This window comes from Podarcis melisellensis (genome assembly GCF_964234715.1).
Source record: "Podarcis melisellensis genome assembly, chromosome: 4".
NCBI lineage: Eukaryota > Metazoa > Chordata > Lepidosauria > Squamata > Lacertidae > Podarcis > Podarcis melisellensis.
In genome coordinates this window covers 27,586,935-27,611,519 of record NC_138531.1, presented here as the reverse complement: position 1 = coordinate 27,611,519, position 24,585 = coordinate 27,586,935, and the positions used below count along the sequence as shown (strand labels likewise).

The window sequence follows — 24,585 nt, the reverse complement described above, 5'->3', positions numbered from 1 at the left end:
GCAGGTAAGGCCTTGCTTGTAGTACTATTGACAGATGTGATCTGTGCAGTGCTGCAATGCAGGGCCTCCTCTGTCATGGTGCTTTGGTTGTGGAATTCGCTTCCATTGGTACACACATGTTCCCCCACCCCATTGGTTGCTTTCAGACATCAGGTGAAGATGTATCTGTTCCTTTGAGTGTGGATGAGTTCAATAACTAGGTTATCTGCTTTAGGAGTATCTGTTTTATTGAAATGTTCTTGTCAATGGGTATTGGTTTTGTGGTTTTAACATACCTATTTTGCAAGGCTTTTGGTACTTAGCTCTGAAGGATATTAGTAAGAAGATATATTAACCATATTTAATCTTCCACAAATCCATGTATGTAGGTTAACACAAAGAAAAATGGTGTGTACCTGTTTTTAATATGTGGGGCTTGCGCATAAAGTAGCAGAATTTACATTCCATCATTAGGCAGATTTTGTGAAGTATAGGAATAGGTTTTTTAACTTTAAAAAAACAAACACAAAAAAATATTTATTATATTCTAGCACCTTAGGGCAGCTGGCTCCCTTTCCCCCTTTTTCAATGAAACAGACCACAGACTACAAGATAAGTTTAAAATAATTTACTTACAGTTACAGAGACTTGCATATTCCTTAGTAACAACAATAAAATGCAGGAAAATTTTCTTAAAGGTTGTTACCAATCTATTAATGATTTTAATTACTATTACTATTTTATTATTTTTGTGTTGTGTTTTAATATGGTTGTTATATATTCCTGCCTATAATAAATAAATGACTAATAAACTGAAGTTGACTTAATACTGTATAAAATAGAAGTTTTTAATAGGCAGCAGCTACCACATACTAGATGTAGGTTGCCTGCTTGGGTGGGGGCTAAAAGTCACATCTTGGCCATCAGAAGCTAGCCAGTGAACGAGATGAAAATCTGAGTTTTTGCAGCTTGTTGTTCTAAGGCTGTGTATTTCTGGGATGATGACAACAACAACTGATGTTCCTTTAACAAAATTCATTGTGTGAATTAGTTAATGATTGCTTGTTTGATTTTGTATGCTCAGTTTTAAAGCCTATAAAAAAAGATATTTTTGTTTTTGTTTTTAAAAAGAAAAATTGAAAAGTGCTGTCTTCTTCCTGGCATCTGTTATACTACTCCTGGAAAGTAGGGAGTGCAAAACATGCTTATGAAACCAGTGGGACTTGGAAAAAAAAACAATGCATGCATAGAATTAGGCTGTGTTTTTTGTTTGTTTTTAATATTATCCTCCTGGTGATATAAATATTGAGTCCTCCTTGGGTAAAGAACCTGAGTTCAGGAATGCAAACACTAGCCATGTATTTATAGAGCACGTGGAGTGGGCTGAAGTCAAGTCCTTCTCGTATAGAGTCCATAGAAACAACCTTGGGAGTCTGTGATCTCTATTGCAAGCTGAAAGCAAGTAGACAGTGTCAAAATGACTTCCCTGCTGCAAGAGAAACTCTATGAAGCTCACACTCAGGCACCTCCTCCCAGTAAAGACTTCCATCACTTGACCATCACAAAAAATGAGGTAAAAAATAGATTGATTTATTGTTCTCCCTGATTGGAATGTGTTTTACTGAATAAAGCCCAAGAGAGGTGAGAAATCTGCATTTGCTGGATAGCTGATAAAAGCACAGGGTCTCTGCCAGGAAGAAAAAGGTGGACAACCCCAAGCATGGTTGTTCAGGCAGATCTGCTAGGGAAAAGCAAAAAAATGGTGGTAATCCTATCATTGTTTGCTTTTATTTTTGTAAGAAATGCAATTAATTAATTTCTGCACAGATCTAGGTCATTACAAAGTCCTGCATTTTCTGCTTTATATCTGGACTGACTAGGCTTTTGACAAAATAAAATAGGACATAATAATGCCCAAACTGACTCATTATTTTAAACCTGAATGCTTTAGGTTATCTGGCAGTCCTGGAGGATTACATTTCGACCAGATCGAGAAAGGATTTGCCCAAGAGAAGTGAAGAAACCCCATAAAGATTTTCTCTTGGATGAACCATTACACAGCAAGTATTGAGTGGGCAAAGAAATAATAGAATTTTGATTACCCTCCCCTCTGAAAAAAAGGTTGTGTCTAGTGGTCATATTCGTGCTTTTACAACCTAATCATGTGCACGTTGACTCTGAAATAAACCCTGGTGAATTCAATGGGACTGTCTTACAACAGACTGATCCTATGTATGTTTACTTGGAAGTACATTGCATTGTTGAAGAGGATTTACTCTCAATAAAGGGTGCATAGGATCACACAACCTTGGGATTAATATTTGGGCTGCAATCCTAGGCATACTTCCATGGGATGACGTGCCATGAAACTCAGTTTGGTATTACATCTGAGTAAACTTGCTCAGGATTGGATTTCAGGTCTTAAATTTCTTTTGACTTTTCTTATTAATAAACTTTGGCCGTGCAGGTGGAACATTCGTAAAAGTGAAACACTGAATTCCATCCACTTACTGGGAGTAAGACCCATTGAATTCAATAGGACTTATTTCTGGGTAGACACAGTTAGGATTGCAGCCTTGGTTGTTTGTGAATAGTCAGAGTTACCTAAATGCTCCAAGTGCACTAGAAACATAAAGGACGCCTGGATGGTTAAATACAGTTAAACTTGACTATAGGGGGCGGCGCTCATCTTGCTTCAGACCGAGGGAGTCGGTTTTTGTCCACAGACAGCTTTCTGGGATATGCGGCTCTCATGACTAAACCACTTCTGGTGCAACAGGACACCGTGACAGAAGTCAGAGTGCATGGAAATGCCGTTTACCTTCCTACTGCAGTGGTACCAATTTATCTACTCGCACTGGTATGCTTTCCAATTGCTAGGTTGGCAGTTTGAAACATAAAGTGAGATCACAGGAGTGTAACTGAAAACCTCAGATAATTCCCAAGTAGTCCATTTCATTGTTTTTATTTTTGTATTTATGTTTGGGATTTTCAATGGTTTTGTTTGTTTAACTGCATTTACATTCCTTCTGGAGATAGAGAATTGAAACTACAAATTATGGTTTAAGAAGTCAAGTCTGAATTTCAGATCAATATTGGATGGCTAATGTAAATAAACTGGATGGTAAACAATTGAGAATGACTGCATTGGGCTCTCAAAGTAAAATTACTTATTAAAATGCAGGGGGAGACAAATACACAGTGGTTAAACATACTAAGTTGCAGCATCAAAATAATTTTAAACAAGTGAAAAAGGAAGCTAGTACTAAATGTCAAACTTACATGAATACTAAAAAGGGTTCTTTTTTTCTCCAAGTGTGCGCTGTTGATGGACCAGGTCTATAGAAATTATCATCTAATATTCCATTCTGTAGGGCAGGGAATATGTAGCCTTTTAGGTGTCATTGGATTCAGATTCTCATCAGCTGAAGCCAACATAGCCAGAGGTCTCAGATGATGGGAGTTGTAGTCCAGGAGCATATGGAGGGTACCATGTTGGCTACCCCTGATATAGAGGAATTTTTTATATATATAAAAACCCTGCTAATTCCTTGTCACCTACTAAATCAGTTTAATTGTTTCTATTTAGTTAGAAATTATACCCCATGCTAAATGGAGTTATCCCTGCTCAGCAGTTGCATTATTGACAAAAGAGTTTCACTGACAAAGTCCTAAGGAGAATGACATCAAGACCTACAGCGCATTGGCTTACTTCCTTATCTTCCTGTTTCCTGGCAAATAGCATAGTATTGCAATATGCTGAATAATGTTATCAACCAAGGTCATGCTATACAGTAGAACAGAACATTTAGTCAGAGAAAAACAGAACACTTCTAGCGGATTTTTAAAATGTAACCCTCAATCTGCCAAAAAATTCCATCAGTAGCCATATCGAGCCATATCCCTGCTGTCAGGTAATGCTTAGGCGTAAACTAGTCTTGCTGCAACTGATAATCTCTCCTCGCTTCTTGGGTTGGTTGATATTGGGAAAGATAAATTTAGTGAGCAGGGAATTTCTGAAGGAAAATGAAAATGGGAGGTGTGCCTTAATGGATTGTTAGCTCCATTGCAATCCCCAATATGTAAATCAACTTTAATTTTTATTCAGTGGGAGAAATATGTCTTAAGATAAAAAGAGCTTTAAAAGTCAAATCTCTACATCAGTTCTTACAACCACCAGTGACATAATGTCAGGGCAGGTGTCATGTCCTCTGCCAATTGCACGACAGGCTGATGCTGCATGCATAACTCCATCCAAGTCGCTGCAAGCACTCAAAAAGCAACTCTTGCAGCAGTGTGTGAAAAGTCAGTCCAGGAAAAGTCCTGTGAGTGGCACTAGCCTTGATACCATCACCTGGGGCTGAAAAGAGCCAACTTGTAAGCTACCCAAGAAACAGATGTAACCAGTGCTTTTTTTCTTTAAAAATGTTTGGGGGTACTCTCATTTTCCTACTCATATCAAAATACTGCCCCTCAATGAGGCCAAACTGAGATTCACAAAATATTTAGAGGTATGCATACTTCTGCGTCCCCCCGGAAAAAAAGCACTGGATATAACATTGATTTTTGAGTACACACGTGTGTTAATGGCACTTAACCAGCATAAGCAAACCATCTTGGGGTGGTCACCATTTGATCCCAATAGGGTTTTTGTTGGTTTGTTTTGGCAAGTAAACACTAAACCTTTTTTCTTTCTTGATATTGTCACTACTTCTCCCTTTACCAAATGCCCATTGCACATGGCTCTTCCATGACATTTGTAGAATCAGATCTTAACTCTTAGAGTGCTTCCAGAATGTCACTATTTTCAGGAGGGATTCAATCATATACTAGCAAATTAAAGTTGATTTGGAACTTTTGCGTAACATACCTGCTTTGACAGAGGATTGAGTTTTTTTGTGGAAAGGAAAGCATGAGACAACTCTTTCTTCACCCAGTGCCATCTAGTCTCCCCACAAACCAATCAGGATGAAGACTTTAAAACAGGTTATCTGGAAGTGGCCTTAGTTGTGTATGAGGCATCAGTTGGATGTACTTTAAATGTATGGTACAGATCTCATTTTTTCCATGGAAATACTTCACATTAATGGAATGCAGTGTCAACTGCCAAGCAGTTAGTACATTTACTCCATAGGGTTAAATTTAATTTTGTTTTGTCCCCTGTTGCTTTTTAAGACATTCATTCCTTCTATAGACTTAGCTGTTTGTTCTGGTTATGTACTTAACGAATAGTGTTAGACCACATGGTGTGGTAGCTATGGAGAAATCCATTTATCATTCCTAATACCTTAAGCACACACAGCAAGCCTTCGTGCCTTTCTGATTTATATAATTATACTTCAAGTCAATTTTTATTTATATTTGGAACCTAAAAGGCTTCCAGAGTTCAAAGGGCTGCAGTGTGTGCATTGCGCTTAAGAACAAGAATTGCTTTAAACATAGTTGGTGAGTGCAAATAATATGCCTTTCAGTATGACATGCCTGGGCAATTCAGAATTAGTATTCTACTTAATGATTATCATGGCAGCTTGCCCTTTACTCCGTACAGTACTAAATTGCCTATTCTTAGTATGATAGACTGAATTGCCCTTCTTGTATTAGGCTTTCCACCAACGCACAGGACTTATCCTTATCTGGCTTATGGGTGCTTCCAGACTATTGCTGTATTCAGGCTTGATTCAATCACATAGTGACAAATTCAGGTTGCAGAATTAAAGCTGATTTGGCGCTCTTGTGCAAGAAACCCACTTCCCCACAAAAATTGACTTTTTACAAGGAGGAAAGTGACAGGGAAATGCATTGGAAAGTGTGAGTTAACAATTGCTTGATATTTAACTTTCCTATAAACAAATCAGAATGAATGCTCAATAAACAGGTTATCTGGAAGTAGCCTAAGTTTCAGTCTTCACAGTCATTGGGTATCATATTAATTATATTTATTAATAGAACAACCATGCAGTCCTATATATACTCAGAAGTAAACCATGCTGAGTTCAATGAGCCTTACTTCCAGGTAAGTTAGGAAACAGCAACAGAATGAAGTTTCTCTTTCTTCCTTTTTTTTTTGTGTATGTGCCCTTTCCCGTTTAGCTTAGCACGGTGCCTTTCACTTTGGCAGTATTCCTGTTTAAAATCTGTTTGCTTGTATATTTTTTCTTTTACTCAGAACAAATGCAAGGTGTCTTTGGGAAGAAAACGCTAGACTACATTCTCAGCTTATGTCAAGGACGCTATGACTTCCTCCATCGAATTCCTGACCATTTGATCATACACATCCTGTCATTTCTTAATACAGAGGATATAAGGCAATTGTCACAAACATGTAAAAGGTTTCAGCAGGTAAAAATTCTGACAAATATGTAATCTTGATGCAATCTAAATAATTTTAGTAATATATAGACTTGGTTTAAATGGAGCTTTACAGAAGTAGCAAGTACGATCAGTTCCAGTGGCAGTTACCATGTAGAAGAACCAAAATAATATGAGCTTAAGAGTAGACCAAAAGATTTGCAAGTTATGTTGTAGTCTGAAAAGCAAATACATTGTAAAGAAAATGAGAATCTGGCCTACTCAAACGTATTATGTATCATATATTGCAAAAATTTATCTTTTAGCTATGCAATACTGAAGAATTTTGGGAACGAAGAAAAAGAGTGCAAGATAAAGACACTCTTGATATACAAACTGTCAAGGTTTCAGCTTACAAGAAGCCAACTAATTTCAGACAAAGACCAGGCTTTTTGCCACGGGTGCAAAGAAGGCAGACCACATTCTTCTGAAATTGATTGCGGATTATCTTGCAAGACTCCTGCATTCCACTTCAGCTAAAATAATCTAGGTACCAAAACTGTCTTCAGAGGCAAGACTTGCAATTTCAAAAGTTCACCAAGCTGGTACACAGGAATGAAAAAGCCTGCAGCCAGTGATACATGTAACAATATACAGAAGACAAAGCCGAAGCTACAAAGTGACATTGTAAAATCATATTCATAACGAAGAACACACAACATAGTAATGCATAGGCATTTTTGGACAATAAACGCTTCACAGCACCAGTGAGCTTTGGATCACAGAAATACTCTTCATGATGCAGAAGCGCATGGCGTTTCCCTTTTCAGATGCCTATGCATCTGTGTGTTCTAGAAGCGGCAAGAGCTCAGTTCACTAGCAGTAAATGTAGGGAAATTGCTTTTCAAAGTTGTGTGTTGTTTACTTCTCAAAAACATGTTAAGATGTTGCAAATAATTGCACAATTTTTCTCAAATTCAGAGAAACAAGCGAGAGAGAATCATGTGTATAAATAATAAAAGTAATGTGAGATCCAGTAGGTTCCCTATGTTTCTGCCTTTTCCGGGAGAAAGTGCACAATACAGTTTTAATCATATGCTGAAGACACAACTCTTTACCTTGGCCTTAGACACTTGAGATGTACATTTTTAAAGGTAAAGGTACCCTGCCCGTTCAGGCCAGTCTTGCCAGACTCTAGGGTTGTGCACTCATCTCACTCCATAGGCCGGGAGCCAGCGCTGTCCACAGACACTTCCGGGTCACGTGGCCAGCGAGACAAGCTGCATCTGGCGAGCCAGCGCAGCACACGGAACGCCGTTTACCTTCCCGCTGGTAAGCGGTCCCTATTTATCTACTTGCACCCGGAGGTGCTTTCGAACTGCTAGGTTGGCAGGTGCTGGGACCGAATGACGGGAGCGCACCCCGCCACGGTGATTCGAACTGCCGACCATGCGGTCGGCAGGTCCTAGGCGCTGAGGTTTTACCCACAGCGCCACCTGCGTCCCGTACATTTTTAGGCCCCACCATATTGTGAGAGTAATTTGTTTTAAATTCTTTTAAATGTATTTTAAATTGTGACCTGCCCTGAGGCCTTAGGGTAAAAAGCAGTAATACATCAATTTTGTTATTGTTGTTATTAACATTTGGTCTAGTTTTTCTGGTTTATCATCTGGGAAACAAAAGAATAGTTGAAATTGAATGGAGAGTCAGATTAGCACAGTACTTTTGAAGCTGGTTTGGTATTTTTAATCCATGAATCCTATTTTTTAATCGTTTTGGTATAGTAGTAAAACACACCAGGCAAAGCACTATTCAGATCATCAGATTTCAGTTTAATATTCTAGTGGTTGAAGGTCCAGATGATCCCCTTTATTTACATTAGAACAATCAAATGCTGATAGGATGACAGTAAAAAAAAGGTTGAGAACATGATGTAAAAAAGTAGTCAAAAGAAGATCTGTGTTTCAGGTAAACAAAAAGCATATCAGTATTGTCAGAGTGATGCTCTGATATCAAGGCCTGTGCAGTTGCTTACTAAGAACAAGAATATATACACAAAAAATGGATTCTTAACGAGCACAATAAACAGAGGGAACAGTCGTAGCAGTTTATTCCCTCAAACACATTCTATTTCCATAGCTTTTACCTATCAACATAAGTGTTCCCACTGGTGACTTATGTAAAAACATACTATAGGAAATATTAACATACAAAACAATGTCACTTATATCACATATTAAAAAGTGGTGAAACCTTTAAATATGCTATTTCATGACAGACACAGCATTAAATATTCAGGCTTTTCTCTGGTCTAAACATACAAAACCTTTTACAAGGCAAAAGCAACTCGGAAACAAAAGAACACGGACACTTACCTGATGTTCTAGCAAATGAAAGAGCAAATTGGACACTACAGCACCAGACCCATGGGTTGCTTCTGGATTCCTATAAAGCAGGATGGGCAGAAAGTGATGACCCACTCCCCCCCTTCTCCCTTGAAAGTGCTTGCCCAAAGCTGGTTTTCTTCAGATGGAGTTTTGAGTCTGAAAGTAACTCCTTGTGGAAGAAAAGCACTTGAAGGCAGGTGCAACTGACCCAGAGCTGCAACCCATTAGCTGCTTGCTGGGAGAAGCAGCTTTTGGCAAGAAGGAGGAAAGCTTTAGCACTCCCATCCCACCTGCACTTCTAGGCCTTAATCTTCCCACTCTCCTTCACTGGAATTTGGCACAACCCCAAATATAATAGATGGATCATGCTGCCCCTTTCTGCCCCGTTTACCCTTGAAAACCAATGTAAATGGATTGAGGTACTGAGGCCTGCAGACACTGGACACAAATGTGCAAATTGTGCGTTTTAACCACCCATGATCCTGCGGTTGAGTACTGTCCTGTAATAATCATTTAAATATTATCTTAATTACAAGGGTAATTTGTTGTTTATAGTTCTTTATGCAGCAATGCACTTACTAAACTGGGACTTAACTCCTTACAGGACCAGGCTAATGTACTTGTGTGTTATTCTCCCGACTGATCTAAATACAGTTACACTCTGTATAATGTCTTATTCTCATGGTCTTGTCATACTGAGACCTGTTAATGCAATTTATAGAACATAAAATGCCTCAGTTAAAACCGATGGAAATGGATGCTTTAAAGAATTCCCCTAGAGTGGAACATTTCAGAAAAGCTTTATGCAAAACACAAACCTCAAAATATGCTTGGTACTATCAGAAGCTTCGAAATCCTGAATTCTACTGTAATATTCAATAACATTGTGTCATAAATACCCTTCCCATTTCTCAAGCCACAGTATGCCCTACGCCTATGTGAGCCATCACTCCATTACGTATAGAGGCACGTATTTGCATAACATGTCAGTGATAATGGCAATGAAATCCACCTGAAGAACAGCCTTTAAAAGTCATGCTATTACTATCATAACATACCATCAAATATGTCTCTATATGCATGGGGATGAAAGATGCCTTCACGTGCATATAGCTAGAAACAGAGTACGTGCACAGTGATGATATTCTCTTGTAACATTTATGTAACGTTGAAAACTAAAAAAAAAAGTTTTCTTGGTAATGGTGGGCCAATTCCGAGAACATATAATATTTTGCAGGACACTAAATCTTAAATGCTGAAGTTTCTGTCCATGTTGTTTTATTCTGCCTCTTCGCTCTTCTCAGAGCCACCTCCAGGTGAATTGTCTGCTTCATACTTTCTATCATAAGCTTCTTCTGAAGACTTTTCAGTGCAGTCATAGGACCTACTTGTAGACCCCGTATGTGTTCGAATGCGAACTCCTGGCTGGTATAGTTGCATGGCTGGCCGATCCTGTGCAGAAAATAAGAAGAAAGGAGATTAAGGCTTGGAGAAAATCATTTATTAGCCACACAGGAGATCTCAAAATGTCTTAACTGTTCTGCGAAAGAAAAGAGGACTTTTTTGACAAACTGATTTAACAACGAATGGGAAAACTAGGTTATAAATATCTGACGCTTATTACATCACTCTTAGTCCCTGAGAGCCAAGTACCTTAAACAAATTAAAAGAATACTGGACATATTCAGATTGCTGTTTTGGGAGGAAAGTGATGCTTAAGAACACAGTACCAAAGATAGAAAATTTCACAAAATGTTAATCCGTTATAACAACTAGAATAAATTTGGCTGCAATCAAATATGGGCACAAACAGTTTCAAACACGAAGACAGTCCACAGTTTCCAAGGTATAAAGGTAGCATAATAACTTAATTGCTAAGCTTTCAAAGTAGAGCTTGATTTAATAATCTAGCTAGCCAGTAAGGGTAACTTAACCATAACTTCTTGTTGATACAAACTCTCCCAGCTCACTAAACCCTATTACCTCTTCAGCTTTAACACCTCCTCTTACCAGTCTTCCCCCTCTTTTCCCTTCGACCACTCGTTGTGCTACCACCACCCCACAGGCTCTTAGCCTTCTTCCCACCATTCCTCTGTCTCCAACCAGTGAATGACGAGGCCTTACAGTAGCATAAGACCAAAGCTGCAATTCTGAACAAACCTATTGGGGAGCAAGCCCTACAGAAGTGAGTGGGTGGGATTTTCAGTAAACCTGTTTAGAATCATGCTGCACAACCCTGATAAATTGTAGTTAACAGCACAATCTCAACCACATCTACTCAGAAGTAAGTCCTAAGGAATTAAATGTGGCTCAGTTCCAGGTAAGTGGAGCTGGGATTCCAAATGACAAGCAGCAGAGCTGGGTTATCTAATGCACAAAGAATGCTGTTGTTGCTGGGTCACAGGAACTCATTCTTTGCAATGTTACAGCTACACATATCCACAGGGTCAAGTGCAAGAATGATACCCATGTGTAAATTACCGATTTGCAGGGCTACATCAATATTAACAACAGCTAAACTGTTAAATTTCTTTACTTTGAAAATCTTCATAATACAGTCATACCTCAGAAGTCGAACACCTTGCCAGTTGGACGTTTTGGCTCCCGAACGTCACAAACCCAGAAGTGATTGTTCCATTTTGTGAACGTTCTTTGTAACCCAAACTTCCTTCATGGTTCTGTGGCTTCCGATTGGCTGCAGGAGCTTTCTGCAGTCAACCGGATGCTGTGCCTGGGTTCTCGAACATTTTAGAAGTCGAATAGACTTCTGAGGTACTGCTGTATTAATTTCTGCTTTTTTTTTTAAAGATAACTATGTACTCAACTTAAGTAATGATCATGGTTTCTACCTCCTATTATTCAACTGGTAGCAACAGTACTTCAACTTAGATCATTTGTGCTATTGATTCCCTTAGCAGTAATATAGTAGGTCCAAACATAAGGGCACAATATTTTTGAGTGATTAGATGAGTATAGGTTATCAGGGAGAGCATAAGCATTCTGACATGTGTTTATTAAAACAGATAAACATTTTTAAAAAACAATCCAGATTCTAAGAACTGTGCTTCATAAAAGCATGCATTTTAAAAATGCAAACAGAGGCATCATTAGCAGCAAAGACAGATTCCAATACCTATCACTTTAACAGCTTTTGCCGAGTTAAAAAAAATGGAGGTTTTCATTTTAGTGAAAATCAAATGTTTAAAAAGTTCATGCTGAGATGTCAAAAGCAAATCTTGTATGACCTTGAAGTAATTTTACTAATGAAAGATTATCCTAAATGAATAAAAGAACCTTATTTCTTATGCGCTCCTTTTTGGATGCCATGTCATCACACTTGTCCTCTTTACCCAGTTTGTCTACTGTGTCCACAGTGAAGCTGTAGTTGTAGTTCACTTTCTTCCCTCGATCTTGGCTGTATCCTTTTCCCCATTTCACCTCATCTTCATTCCTTCTCACAAACTTGTCAAATTCATAGTGACTTCTGTGCTTTCGGCTATCATCCACTCGATACCTTTGTCTCTCAGGTTCTTTTTCACGAAATCTTCTCTCTGAATCTCTTTGCTCTTTATCACTATCATTTTGAGACCTGTGTTTAAAAAAATGAAAAATCCAAACATAAAAACAAACTGCTTAAAACTCAGGTAACAAGGCATATGATGCCTAAACAAAGCTACCAGTTTATTTAGTGGTGTTGGAGTAAGGGCCAGCTATGCCAACAGTGCAATACTATGTCTGCTCAGAAGTAAGCCCCATTGCCTTCAGTAAGGCTTACTCCTAGGTAAGTATTTACTTCTGAGTATGCACAGGATTGTGCTACATATCTTCTTTATAATTATTAAAGTAAAAAAAGAAGGGTTTGGGGAATTCAATAATTTATTTGGTATAAGGTAAAGACTTACAGATCCTAAGAGTCCCAGAATGTCAAGAGTTGGTTACTCCTTGTCTAGCTTTGGATGTCAAATGTTGGCTACAGTGGTGCCTCGCAAGACGAAATTAATTCGTTCCGCAAGTCTCTTCGTCTTGCGAGTTTTTCGTCTTGCGATGCACGGTTTTCCATAGGAATGCATTGAAAATCAATTAATGCGTTCCTATGGAAACCGCCTTCCCCCGACCTCTTCTGGCGGGCAGCATTTTAAAATCGCCCGGGACAGCGGAGGACTTCTCCGCTGTCCGGGGCGATTTAAAAGCCCCTGGGAAGGCAGGCAGGGGGGACAAAGACTTTTGCCCCGCCGCCTGCCTTCAGAAGAGGTCCAGGACAGGCTTCGCGGACCTCTCCGCAAGGAGCGGGAGCGCTCCTTGTGGAGAGTTGCCAGCGCGCCCAGGCTTCGCGCTCCGCCGCGGGCTTCGGGACGATGCCCCGAAGCCGGGCGGCGGGGGGAAGCTTTCCCGCCCCGCCGCCGGGCTTCAGGACATCGTTCCGAAGCCGGGCGGCGGGGGGAGGCTTTCTCGCCCCGCCGCCGGGCTTCGGGACGATGCCCCGAAGCCGGGCGGCGGGGGGAAGCTTTCCCGCCCCGCCGCCGGGCTTCGGGACATCGTTCCCGTTTCTCGCCCCGCCGCCGGGCTTCGGGACGATGCCCCGAAGCCGGGCGGCGGGGGGAAGCTTTCCCGCCCCGCCGCCGGGCTTCAGGACATCGTTCCGAAGCCGGGCGGCGGGGGGAGGCTTTCTCGCCCCGCCGCCGGGCTTCGGGACGATGCCCCGAAGCCGGGCGGCGGGGGGAAGCTTTCCCGCCCCGCCGCCGGGCTTCGGGACATCGTTCCCGTTTCTCGCCCCGCCGCCGGGCTTCGGGACGATGCCCCGAAGCCGGGCGGCGGGGGAAGGCTTTCCCGCCCCGCCGCCGGGCTTCGGGACGATGCCCCGAAGCTGGGCGGCGGGGGGAGGCTTTCCCGCCCCGCCGCCCGGCTTCGGGACATCGTTCCGATGCCGGGCGGCGGGGGGAAGCTTTCCCGCCCCGCCACCGGGCTTTGGGACATCGTTCCAAAGCCGGGCGTCGGGGGGAGGCTTTCCCGCCCCGCCGCCGGGCTTCGGGACATCGTTCCGAAGCCGGGCGGCGGGGGGAGGCTTTCTCGCCCCGCCGCCGGGCTTCGGGACGATGCCCCGAAGCCGGGCGGCGGGGGGAAGGTTTCTCGCCCCGCCGCCGGGCTTCGGGATATCGTTCCGAAGCCGGGCGGCGGAGGGAGGCTTTCCCGCCCCGCCGCCGGGCTTCGGGACATCGTTCCAAAGCCGGGCGGCAGAGGGAGGCTTTCTCGCCCCGCCGCCGGGCTTCGGGACGATGCCCCGAAGCCGGGCGGCGGGGGGAAGCTTTCCCGCCCCGCCGCCGGGCTTCGGGGGAAGGCTTTCCCGCCCCGCCGCCCAGCTTCGGGACATCGTTCCGATGCCGGGCGGCGGGGGGAGGCTTTCCCGCCCCGCCGCCCGGCTTCGGGACATCGTTCCGATGCCAGGCGGTGGGGGGAGGCTTCAAAAGCCGTCCGGGGGCTTTTAAATCGCCCCGGACAGTCCCGGGGCGATTTAAAAGCCCCCGGTTAGGCAGGCAGGGGGGGCAAAGACCTTTGCCCCCCGCCCGCCTTGGGAAGAGGTCCAGGACCTCTTCCCAAGGCGGCCGGGGGGCAAAAGTCTTTGCCCCCCCTGCCTGCCTTCAAAAGCCGTCCGGGATAGCGGGAAGCGCTTCCCTGCTATCCCGGACCGCTTTTAAAATGCTGGCGGTGGGGAGCAAAGCCTTTCGCCCCCGCCGGCCTTCCTGGACCTCTTCTGAAGTCCGGAGGGGGGGAAAAGGCTTTGCTCCCCACCGCCAGCATTTAAAAAAAGGTCCCCGAGATTTCCCTATGGGCTTTCGTCTTGCGATGCAAGCCCATAGGGAAAATCGTCTAGCGAAGCGTCGCAAAAACCGAAAAACCCTTTCGTCTTGCGGGTTTTTCGTCTTGCGAGGCATTCGTCTTGCGGGGCACCACTGTATTTATTTATTTGATTGATTGATATAATGCCCTTCATCCTAAGATCTCGGGGGGGGGGGGCGGTTACAGAATAATATCAGCTCCTGGCCATGTGATATGAGCATGTTGGATGACAGAGAAAAACTTCATAAAGCATGAATTAAGGTTGGTTTGTTTCCCAGACCATAATTAAGACTACTAATATAGTTTATTGGATTCAGATTACAAGCTGTGGTTACTTTTGTAAAAACCCAGAGGTTTTAAGTCAAAGGGATGTACCAATTTAAACTGCTTTGAGGATGCAACTCCATCTTCAAAATAAAGCACTACTTACTTTTCCTTAAGTTCCTTCAGCGAACCTTCCAGGGGCTTAGATTTTATACTCCCGTGCCCAGGTGATTTCTCCCATTTACTCTCGTCTATGTCAGCTTTTTCTTTTTCTCTGTGCTTTTCTGTGGCTTGCTCATCGCCTTTCTCAGGTTTCTTAAGAAGCTAATAAATATTTTTGTAAAATATATGATTATTATAAACGTGTTTTCTACATCTTTACAAATTTTAACATCTTACAGAATACACTGACGCGCAGGAAAATTCACTTATAGCGTACTTGCTTGATGTGTCCTTAGCCCCTCCCCCCAAAACCCCCACCCATATGACATCAGCTTTCAAAACCAATTAAAAAAGAGGTTATCACGATCCAGCGACAATTAAGCAATCAAACAAGTATGCCTAATTTCAGTGAGAGAATTAACCACAGACCAAGATATCGCCCGTTGAAATAAACTACATTTTATAACTGCTTAGCACTGATGAAAAAAATCTAGTTTCCACATTCTTGATGCAAGGCAGTTCTGCTGCTGTGGGTCTGAAATATACAGAAACCCTCAAAAAGAAATGTCATATCTAGACCTAATAACTGAACTGTAAAAGTTAGCAGCGTCTCTTAATACAAATTCAGCTAAATATATAAATAAATTATAGATAATATGGAAACTGATTGACAAAGCATTAACTCCCTCTAATGTTCTGGCATTCTCTGTTCAAACATACTCTTCAAATGTACTGAATTGTTTAACTATAATAGTATACGGTTAATGTTTAGAATGCAATGAATACACCATAAATGTATGATATTGTGTGTGTATACATATGTAAGTATGTGGAAAGATATCTGTCTGCTTTTAAATGGGCACAATTCATTCTGCCAGAGATGGGATGATGTCTCTGTCCCCTGGACTTTTTCTAAAGAATCTCAAGAGGGAACCACAATTATTACTACATGTATTAATTCACAGTAGGGAGTTTACAGTAGGAGTTCCACATTTCCCCTATAAGCTCTGAAAAGCCTCTCTGGAGACCCAGGGGCCCTTCTGAACAATGTATGATGGCACCCGGGAGCTGCTAGGCGGAGGAGGGAATTGAAAACTTTTCATTTGTGAGCTTCCTTAATGTATCTTTTGATCCAAGCCTAATTTGGGTAATGCCACCATCCCACATCACTCTCTCCCTCACTCAAAAGGTTTGGGGGTGGGGACCCAGGCAGCTGTAGGGATAAAAAGAGAGGTGGAAAACTTCATTCTATAACCTTCCTTAAGTTAAGTTAACTTAGAATTCAAATCACTGTTGTGATGTTTCTCTGTTCTGTATATTAGTGGGGGGGGGGATAGCTTTAAAAAAGAAGATCTGATTATTAGTTTTGCAACATAAAATTTAACTCTGCTTTTACTTTCATGATTTGCAGAATTTCCAGAATTTGAAAGCATATTTTATTGACACAGATAACTGCCAATGAAAACGGTTCCGTTAAAGAACTTCAAAATGGTAACTACTTTCTTGAGTTAGGAATGGGAAATTTACACATCTACTTTGCAATGAAAGACATAAGCCTAATGCAAGATTTAAGAAGTCAGATTCTACAAATGCTCCGATAAGCTTGGCACTCTACAAAGAAAAACCTCTAAAAATAAAAATTCTGTAATAGGGAATCCAAATACTTGGCTGAACTCAGTGACTTGAATATACTTTCTGTGTTCCTAATGCTATAGTCCTAAGTCATTGACATGGAAGCACTGAAATCAATGAGACTTCTTCCACATCCATGAATTTAGGGTAAGGATACACATCAAGCTAACCTACTGCAACTCTGCTACATCTGAAAGATGGGAGATAGCAGGGAAAAAATACCTTGATCCTTATTTCTTTTTCAGCCATTTTCTTTTGCTTTTCAGCTTCTTTTCTTTTACGCCTTTCTTCCTCTCTGCGCTTCCGCTTCTCATCTTCCCTTAGGCGTTTTTTTTCTGATTCTCTTCTTCTTCGTTCTTCCCTTTTCTCTTCTCGGATTCTCTAAAACATTGGAAATGTTTCATGTAGATTTGTAGAAATATTAAAAAGAACTTAAAGCACAAAGTATAGGGCTTAGTCCAAAACACAAACATACCTGTTTTTCTAATTTTCTATTTTTAATATATTCCAAAAGTGGTGTTGTTCTTCTAGCTAAAACACAAAAAGTGATATAGTATCTCGTTTCTAATACGTAAGATTGATTATAAATGAGATTTTTTGTCATCCAAGCTTTAAAAATGTAATTACTATATGACAATGAACACGATTTCATAATGGGCCATATAGAAAGCCCCTGTTACTCTATTGCATAAAACCACTCGTTTCTTATCATAATAGTTTGGAAAATCAGTAAAATTTGACAAGTATCTGAGATTACTTGATGTCTATATCATATTTTATTTCTCTATAAACAATTATTATGGATGCAACCATTTAAAGAAGGGAAAAACTGTGCTGCACAATACTGTTATACCATCTTCTACCTGACTGGTTAGTGTTTTGATTGCATGCAGTGGTCTTAAATTAGCCTTGAAAAGTTTGCCATTAATGAAATACACATTTGTGTAAAATTCTTCCTACAGATTTGTGCAAAAGTAGCATCCAGTTAATGGTTAAACTCCTGAAAACAGTGGGGGAAAGATTTACCTGTGTACACAACCATAATTTTAATCTTGACCAAATAGTGATAGAAACTAGTGGCAAAATCATTGGAACATCAATCTGCACACTTTTTTTCTGATTAAGTGTCATGTAAAATTTAACTTCTGGTGGTGTCTACACGTTTTCACTGTAGACACAGCAGGTCAGTTGCAGGTAAAATCAATAATAATTTCCAAAGTGCTCAAAACACTTCTCATATATTTTCTCTACAATCCTTACGACAGGTGGATTAGGGAGAACTGATTCTGACCTGTGGGTCAGATTGTTCTCTCCCTACTCATAGTGGGTCAGGTTTGACAGGTAGGTAGGACTGTCCATCTGTCAACCACTTGATGATACAATGATGGTATGATAATGATACAGTGTGAACACAGGTCTCGCAGAGTGCTTTGCATGAGACTTGGCAACACCCGACAATCAACTTCAAACCTCCTTTTACCTGAGCACAATCATTATCTGCCCCACATCTGACATTGCATATGACAGCTGTTGGGATGGTGCCTATGCTTTGGCTGAAATGACCTCGTGGACTAAATGGGGAGGTCTGGCGAGCCTAAATCATCTATATAAACAGACCCACAGGCAGAAGGTTCCCTACACCAAACCTGTAAGGCAGTCTGTTGTAATAAACATTATAGATCTGGAGCTGAGAAATAATGGTCTAATGGCAGCCAGTGAATCCACAACTGGCTAAAGATTTGAACCACATATGTTGAGCATACCTTGTGCTCTTATCTACCAGCTTACACCTACAGCTTATTTAATGCTGTATTGACCCATAGTTAATTATCTGTATAGGTAAGTCCTTAAAATGTATACATTTTGGATCAAAATATAAGTTTGTGTAAATGGATATCAAAACTACTACTCCACCTCAAATCCTATAAACATCCAATTCATATATTATTGGAGCAGCATGGAAAGCAGTTCCACATTATCAGATCACCTACATTGGTTTGTTGAATGGTATGGTTCTTTGGCAGCAACCTAATGATAGGTAAAACTGTCAGTTCAGCTGACCTATGTTCCCTTTTTACAGGTGTTATTAATGTAATACAGGATGGGATAATGGGTTGAGGGGGAACTGTGGCTCTCCATATATTTTTGGAATACAACTCTCATCATCCTTGAACATGCTGTCTGGGTCTTATGGGGGTATGAGTCACATTATCCACAAATCTGTCCTCTCATATGTTCATTATTAGGACTGAGATTGCACTGCATATTATTTAGATATTTTCCATACTCCATTTTATTAACCATCTGATTATCAAAGTAATTAGGATTTCTTCCACAATTTTGGTAAAATAAGATTACAGTATGTATTGAATATTATAAATACCCACAGTAATGGCCTGTATAACGTTTTTAATAATTAGGAAAGTTACTAATAACAAGCCAGGAGTTTCATCCTAGAGATCATCCTCAGCATTCAATACTGAATGCTTATTAACTGCTGAATCTATATAAAGGAGTAGTTACTGTGTTGTTAAATGAATTATTTTACCGTGCTGGTAGCATTTTGAGCCCCCCCTCCAATTCCAGACCTTGAGTTTGCAAAGAGTTTGTTTTTATCTCATTCACTTTAATTGGGATCAAACTCCAATGTAAATCCCTTTCAGCAAAACTTCCCTTTCAGTGAAACTTTCAATTTTAAAATTAACATAATGGAAGACAGGGCTGAAACAACAGAGCAACCTCTTCTTTATTGTAGAATAATCTCTTGATTATAGGAGAAGTGGCACAGGTTGGGGAAAAGTTTTGTGTATTTCTGATAGCCAACTGGTGCCTTTTATGATCTCAAATAAGTATCAGAGGCCAGTGTAACACACAAAACTTGCACTGCACACAATAAGTTATGAAATTAAGGAGTTTTAGGTTTAAAACCTTTTACATTTATACCCTTAGCCCACCAACAGTTCATGATCATAGAATACTACTAATGATATCTCACAAACCTCATAGCTATATGGACATAGTACAGGCCTGCAGAGTGCAAATCTGTTGTTCATCTAATGTTTGAAAATAAACAGGGGATGTTCTTTTTATTAAGAACTTCTGAAATGGTGCTAGAGATAACCATAATTTAATGAATGTAACCTCAAGAGTGCTAATGTGGGACTAATAAAATATGATCATATAATTCAGAAGCATTCACTAATGGAGGAGATCAGCTTAACAGACCAATGAGTTCTCTTGTTTTTGCCTCAATCTCTCCCAGCAGAGTCTCAGGGTTAGCACATATTTTTTCTTCTTCTGCACAATAACTTTCTAGAAATTTTCTGTATTCTGGATCTATGAAAGAAAAAAAACAATTGAAAAGAAAGTTAAGCATTGCATGTCAAATATATTACATGAGAAATTATCCATTAAGCACAGTAAATCAGGAAAATGTTTTCGCCATGAAAATGAGCTTACCATCTTCTATGCTTCCAGCTTTTGCATCTTTCTTCTTCAGTTTCTTTTTAGAAATCTTTTGGAATGGTGCAAATTCAACAACAGCTGGATATTCTAAACCTTGAAAGAACCACACATTGGTTGAGTGACTAAAAGTAAATAATATGCACATTTTGAGACTGAGAGGAACTTATTCCCAGGTCCTTGAGTATAAAAACCTGAATTAAAATGGGAAATTTTATTTTTCACTGACTTAGTTTATGACAAACTGTCTTGATCCAGAAGAAAAAAACCGTAGGCAAATACAAGCACAGATAGTGCCAATGCAGATAGATATGTGTTGGGTTGGTCACATCTGCATCACAATGCTTATTGAAATTTCACTACTCTAGCTAGATACATCTCTTAGTGCAAATGTAAATCTCAATCCATGGTCACTAGTATGCTTATATGTAGAGGTGGACTGGAGACAATTTAAACAGTTGGCACATAAACCTTTTCATTTTTATTTCTTTAAACCTGGCAAAAAAAAAATATAACATAGCTCAAAATAACTAATATATCAACAAAGATGCCAATACTGAATGATCAAAACATTTAGATAATGTATGGTATGGTTATACTTCATTTTAAAGTGATTTATTCAGTCTCTTGTAATTCATAGGATAGCATTCCTACTTAAGGGTGAGGGATACATCATTTAATAAACAGATAAAATATATCAATAGTAGTTCACTACACAGACATTAACTTTATCTGAAAACTTCAACTGATTTCAAAGTACAACCTTGTCTTTCTCAATCACAGACCTATCAAGGTAATTTCCAGTTATATATACAAGGGCCCCATCAGTGGAAATGAATGTGCATAAAAGGATGGCTTTGAGTAGATTCCTGCTACTGAGAGAACCTTGAATGAGAACCAGTGAGGCCCCATCAAACTTTGTGTTCTTCTGAGTTTACCATAATCAAACATCATGCAACATTTTGGAGGTCAAGTAAGAATTCTCTGAAACTTTGACTACAGCATACACAAACATGATTTCTAAAACATGGTACACCTATGGCAAGTTTGAACTTTGGAAATATTGACCTATCTTTTCCTTCATTACATGGAAAGATTAGCTATTGTTTAAGAAAAACAAACTATCTACCCTTTGAGCATATAGAACTAGTTGTGTGGGTCTTAGATTTCTGGCCATAATAAGGAATGGGTTACCTTTACTGTCTATGAAGACATAGCCATCAAAGCGATCTCTAAAAAGAAGGATGTCATCAGGATTTCTAAAATTAATATATGCTCTTGAGTAGAGATGAGGATAAAGACTGAAACAAAAGTGAATGTTTTGTTAGTTATGTTTATCTTCTAAAAGGAAGAAAGGTAAAGGTATAAATTACATCAATTCTATTAATATTGATGTTTATCCACATTAGATTGGCATTTCAAAGTAGGCATGCTTTATATTCCTCCACATCAAATGAAATTGTTATTGTTATTTTTATACTGCCGTTCATCCGCAGATTTCAGGGTAGTTCACAACAATGAAATAGTGATTGTTGCTGTTCAGTCGTTTAGTCGTGTCCGACTCTTCGTGACCCCATGGATTACAATAAAAAATGATAATGAAGTAGAAATTTCTTAGCTAAAAACTCTTAAAAGCCATGAGATGCTTTGTTACATGCACAGACTAAGGTGTGGAATGTCTGGAGCCTAAGTTCAGTACGTATAACTTTCCACTCAGTGTCCAAGTATGCTGTAATTCAACCAGCCCATCTTTTAGTCACTGTCCTCCTGCATCTTGCCTTCAAGGATACAGTGAATCCACTCATCCTTTGGCTGAGTAGTCTGAGTACAAAGGGCCTGAGAAACCATGAATGCTGGAAGATCTGACATGAGAGGGCTTCAAATGAAAGATAATGGAATGGTTTCATTGCAATGTGCCTAGAAGAGCACTGCAGCAGACATAGAAGAATGGTAGGGAAGGATATTTCTAATGAATTGTCTCTGCACCTTGCTTTCCATGAATGCAGGATGTAGGATAGCAGCCATAGACGCCACAGCAAAATCAAACAAGACCAAATGATGTGTCTGGATCAGAACTTCTATTTTGCACCAGCACTGTTTTGGTGCCTCTAATTTGGGCTTCCAATATATCCCAAAATGACATAACAAAAGCTACTGAGATCCCACTTTCAGCAGGGATTACATGACCAGGCCACTGCAGTTCTACAATCATGTAACTTAAAAGCCTCATATCCTTACGAAATTTGCAAATGTTGGCAGTGTTTTTAAGTTTTGCTCTTTCTCATAGCCTAAATATTTTGTTCTATTTGAAGAACGAGAAGAGCTGATAACTCACAGAACATGAGCTCTGAGAGGAGGGTAAAAGAAGAGCCATCCAAGCTTTAGAACTCTTATCACCTGTTCAATAAAATACCACTAGGACGACCCCTGCTTTCTCAGAGGCTTTGTAAGGACTTGTATGCCCTGAGGGGAGGTGAAACATGTGAACTAGCCCTAAATGTCCTTAAACACACAAGTAGCTAGAGTGTGGCTCTAATAACCACAATATATAAAGTAGATTTTTAGAGAATCTTTCATCATATTCTCAAAGGTCAGTGTGTCACATCCAGACTAGTGGGAAGAAATCCATGATGTCACAGGCATACATCATTGTAGATAACAACAATAAGGCAGCTGCATTTCACACACATTCAACTTGTTAAAATGCTTTAATATTATGTATGTTTTTCATAATTCTGTTTTTTTTTAAGTGTAGTATAGACAAATCTGGATCCTGTTGGTATTAATAGCGTGATGCAAGCATGTTTAAAATGCTCCCCCCCCTAGAGACAATTGACTATGTTCTCACCTGGGATCAGAGGTACAAAATTCAAAATAATCGTGAGCAGGAAGTGGATGTAGCTGTTCCTCCAGCTGCTCCTTGGTAAAGCTAGGAGGTAGCCGCCGTATAACTACCTAGAAAGCATCACATGTAAAACTGAGGGCAATCATTCAGGAGTATTTGTCTCATTATTTTTTTCCATGTCTGGGTAAATAAACACCTTCCATTAGTATTACTCAGAATTGCAGCCAATTTCTTGGAAGACAAAATGATTCTAGTCCCCAGGCCTGGCCTCAACACATGTACTCCTGTCATGGAATTCTACTCAATATTGCTCCAGAGCAGAACTGCAATGTATAGTTAGCACAGTAAAACCTTAAACAAATGAGCGTAATGGTCTGCCAATCCTGAATGTATTGGATTTGTGACCGTTATGCTCATTTGCCTTCAGTAACAGTAAAGCTCTGTTGGATGAAATATTAATTGCCTCTGGTCAACTCTCACAATTCCTGGCATGCATTACATGGTGGCATACTGGCTCCCCTTCCTCCCTACAGCAACCCTGTGAGGTAGGTTAGGACGAAATTCCATGGCCCAGTGGGGATTTGAACCCCAACTGCTCACTACACAGCACTACATACTCTTTTAACATTGACTTGGAATCCCCTTTCGATAGTGAGGAAATAAACAACTATCTGACTTTTAGAAGACATCTGAAGACAGCCCTGTTTAGGGAAGTTTTTAATGTCTGATGTTTGATTGTATTTTTAATATTTTGTTGAAAGCTGCTCAGATTGGCTGGGCAAACCCAGCCAGATGGGCGGGGTATAAATAAATAATAATAATTAACCAAGGTCCTGAGTCCCCTTGGCTAAAAAGCGCAAAACGCCTTCCTCTCTGCGCATGCGTTTTTACCTGTCCGCCGGCCCTTTTCTAAGCGTTGCTCACCTTGGTGCGGGCGCGCGCGCGCGAGCACACAGACCCCCCCCCCCGCAGCTACTGCCCCGCCCTGCCTCGCGCGCTGTCCCTGGTGCTGGAAGGGAGCCCCGCCCACCTGTTCCGCCCCGCCCCTCCCCCCTTCCCAACAGCTTCTCACTTTACTCAGAGCCGCTCTTTTCTCCTCCCGCTGCGGTTTGCCCGGCAGCGGCGGCAGGCTGGATGGCGGTGGTGGCAGCGGTGGCGGCGGCAGCGGCGGAGGAGGAGGGGGCGGCGGCCCCGGGGACGTCGGAGGGGTCTCTGGTACCCGACGGGGGGATTCCCGCTGAAGCGGAGCCTCCATGGGGGGAGGCCTCTCACAAAGCCCTCAGCCGGCCGTCAGCGACGGCGTCTCTAGCGCGCATCAGCGCCGCTCCGACCTCTCTCAGCGTCCTCATCCTCCTCCCCCCTCCCCCCCCAACTCCAGTCAGCCAACCGCCAACCCTTGCCGGGAAGCCTCGCGAGAGCCAGACCCCTCGTTCCTCAGGATAGTCTCGCGAGAGGTGAAAGGAAGGGGTCGGCAGCCTATAAGCGCCTTCCGAATCTCTCTCCGTTTCCGCCCCGCCCACGAGTCTATTTCAAAGATGCGACTACCACCTGTGCATCTATTCGGCCTCTCTTTCATGCGGGGCGGGGCTTGGAGCACAGGGTTTTGATTAGAAGAATCGAGGACCTTTGGGTTATACCCTTTAAAATTACAGTATTTGTTTGCGGTGGGGTTTTTGTTGTTCTTGTTTTTATTATGTCTTTTGTGTGTGTGTTTTTTTTATCTTGCATTTT

At 41.1% G+C, this 24,585-nt stretch overlaps 2 protein-coding genes across 3 annotated transcripts; one reads left to right on the top strand and one right to left on the bottom strand.

The window, feature by feature from the left end:
* Positions 1-1,147: 1,147 nt before the first annotated feature.
* Positions 1,148-7,303, top strand: LOC309367850 (F-box only protein 36-like). Its single transcript, XM_081907491.1, has 4 exons — positions 1,148-1,552; positions 1,931-2,039; positions 6,146-6,318; positions 6,594-7,303. Exons 1-4 carry the CDS (start codon positions 1,457-1,459, stop codon positions 6,756-6,758), a joined length of 543 nt encoding a protein of 180 aa, XP_081763617.1. The 5' UTR covers positions 1,148-1,456; the 3' UTR covers positions 6,759-7,303.
* A 775-nt stretch (positions 7,304-8,078) lies between these two features.
* UPF3A (UPF3A regulator of nonsense mediated mRNA decay) lies at positions 8,079-24,235 on the bottom strand. Of its 2 annotated transcripts, none has more exons than XM_081907439.1 (10): positions 23,927-24,235; positions 22,858-22,964; positions 21,204-21,310; positions 20,007-20,105; positions 19,773-19,883; positions 17,023-17,078; positions 16,770-16,928; positions 14,920-15,077; positions 11,949-12,243; positions 8,079-10,106 (listed from the first exon to the last, which is right to left on the bottom strand). In XM_081907439.1, exons 1-10 carry the CDS (start codon positions 24,107-24,109, stop codon positions 9,933-9,935), a joined length of 1,449 nt encoding a protein of 482 aa, XP_081763565.1. In that variant the 5' UTR covers positions 24,110-24,235; the 3' UTR covers positions 8,079-9,932. The 2 variants fall into 2 exon arrangements, with proteins under 2 accessions (XP_081763565.1, XP_081763566.1); XM_081907440.1 differs by having other exon boundaries at positions 12,005-12,243; positions 23,927-24,234.
* Between the last annotated feature and the right edge of the window lie 350 nt (positions 24,236-24,585).

Coding starts and splice junctions, on each gene's coding strand:
- LOC309367850 (XM_081907491.1), top strand. CDS start 1,457: ATGACTTCCCTGCTGCAAGAGAAACTCTATGAAGCTCACACTCAGGCA. Junction 1,553..1,930: donor TGACCATCACAAAAAATGAG/GTAAAAAATAGA, acceptor TGAATGCTTTAG/GTTATCTGGCAGTCCTGGAG. Junction 6,319..6,593: donor CATGTAAAAGGTTTCAGCAG/GTAAAAATTCTG, acceptor TTTATCTTTTAG/CTATGCAATACTGAAGAATT.
- UPF3A (XM_081907439.1), bottom strand. CDS start 24,109: ATGGAGGCTCCGCTTCAGCGGGAATCCCCCCGTCGGGTACCAGAGACC. Junction 20,106..21,203: donor TGTCTTCATAGACAGTAAAG/GTAACCCATTCC, acceptor GGTTCTTTCAAG/GTTTAGAATATCCAGCTGTT. Junction 17,079..19,772: donor AAAAACAAGAGAACTCATTG/GTCTGTTAAGCT, acceptor TTTGTGTTTTAG/CTAGAAGAACAACACCACTT.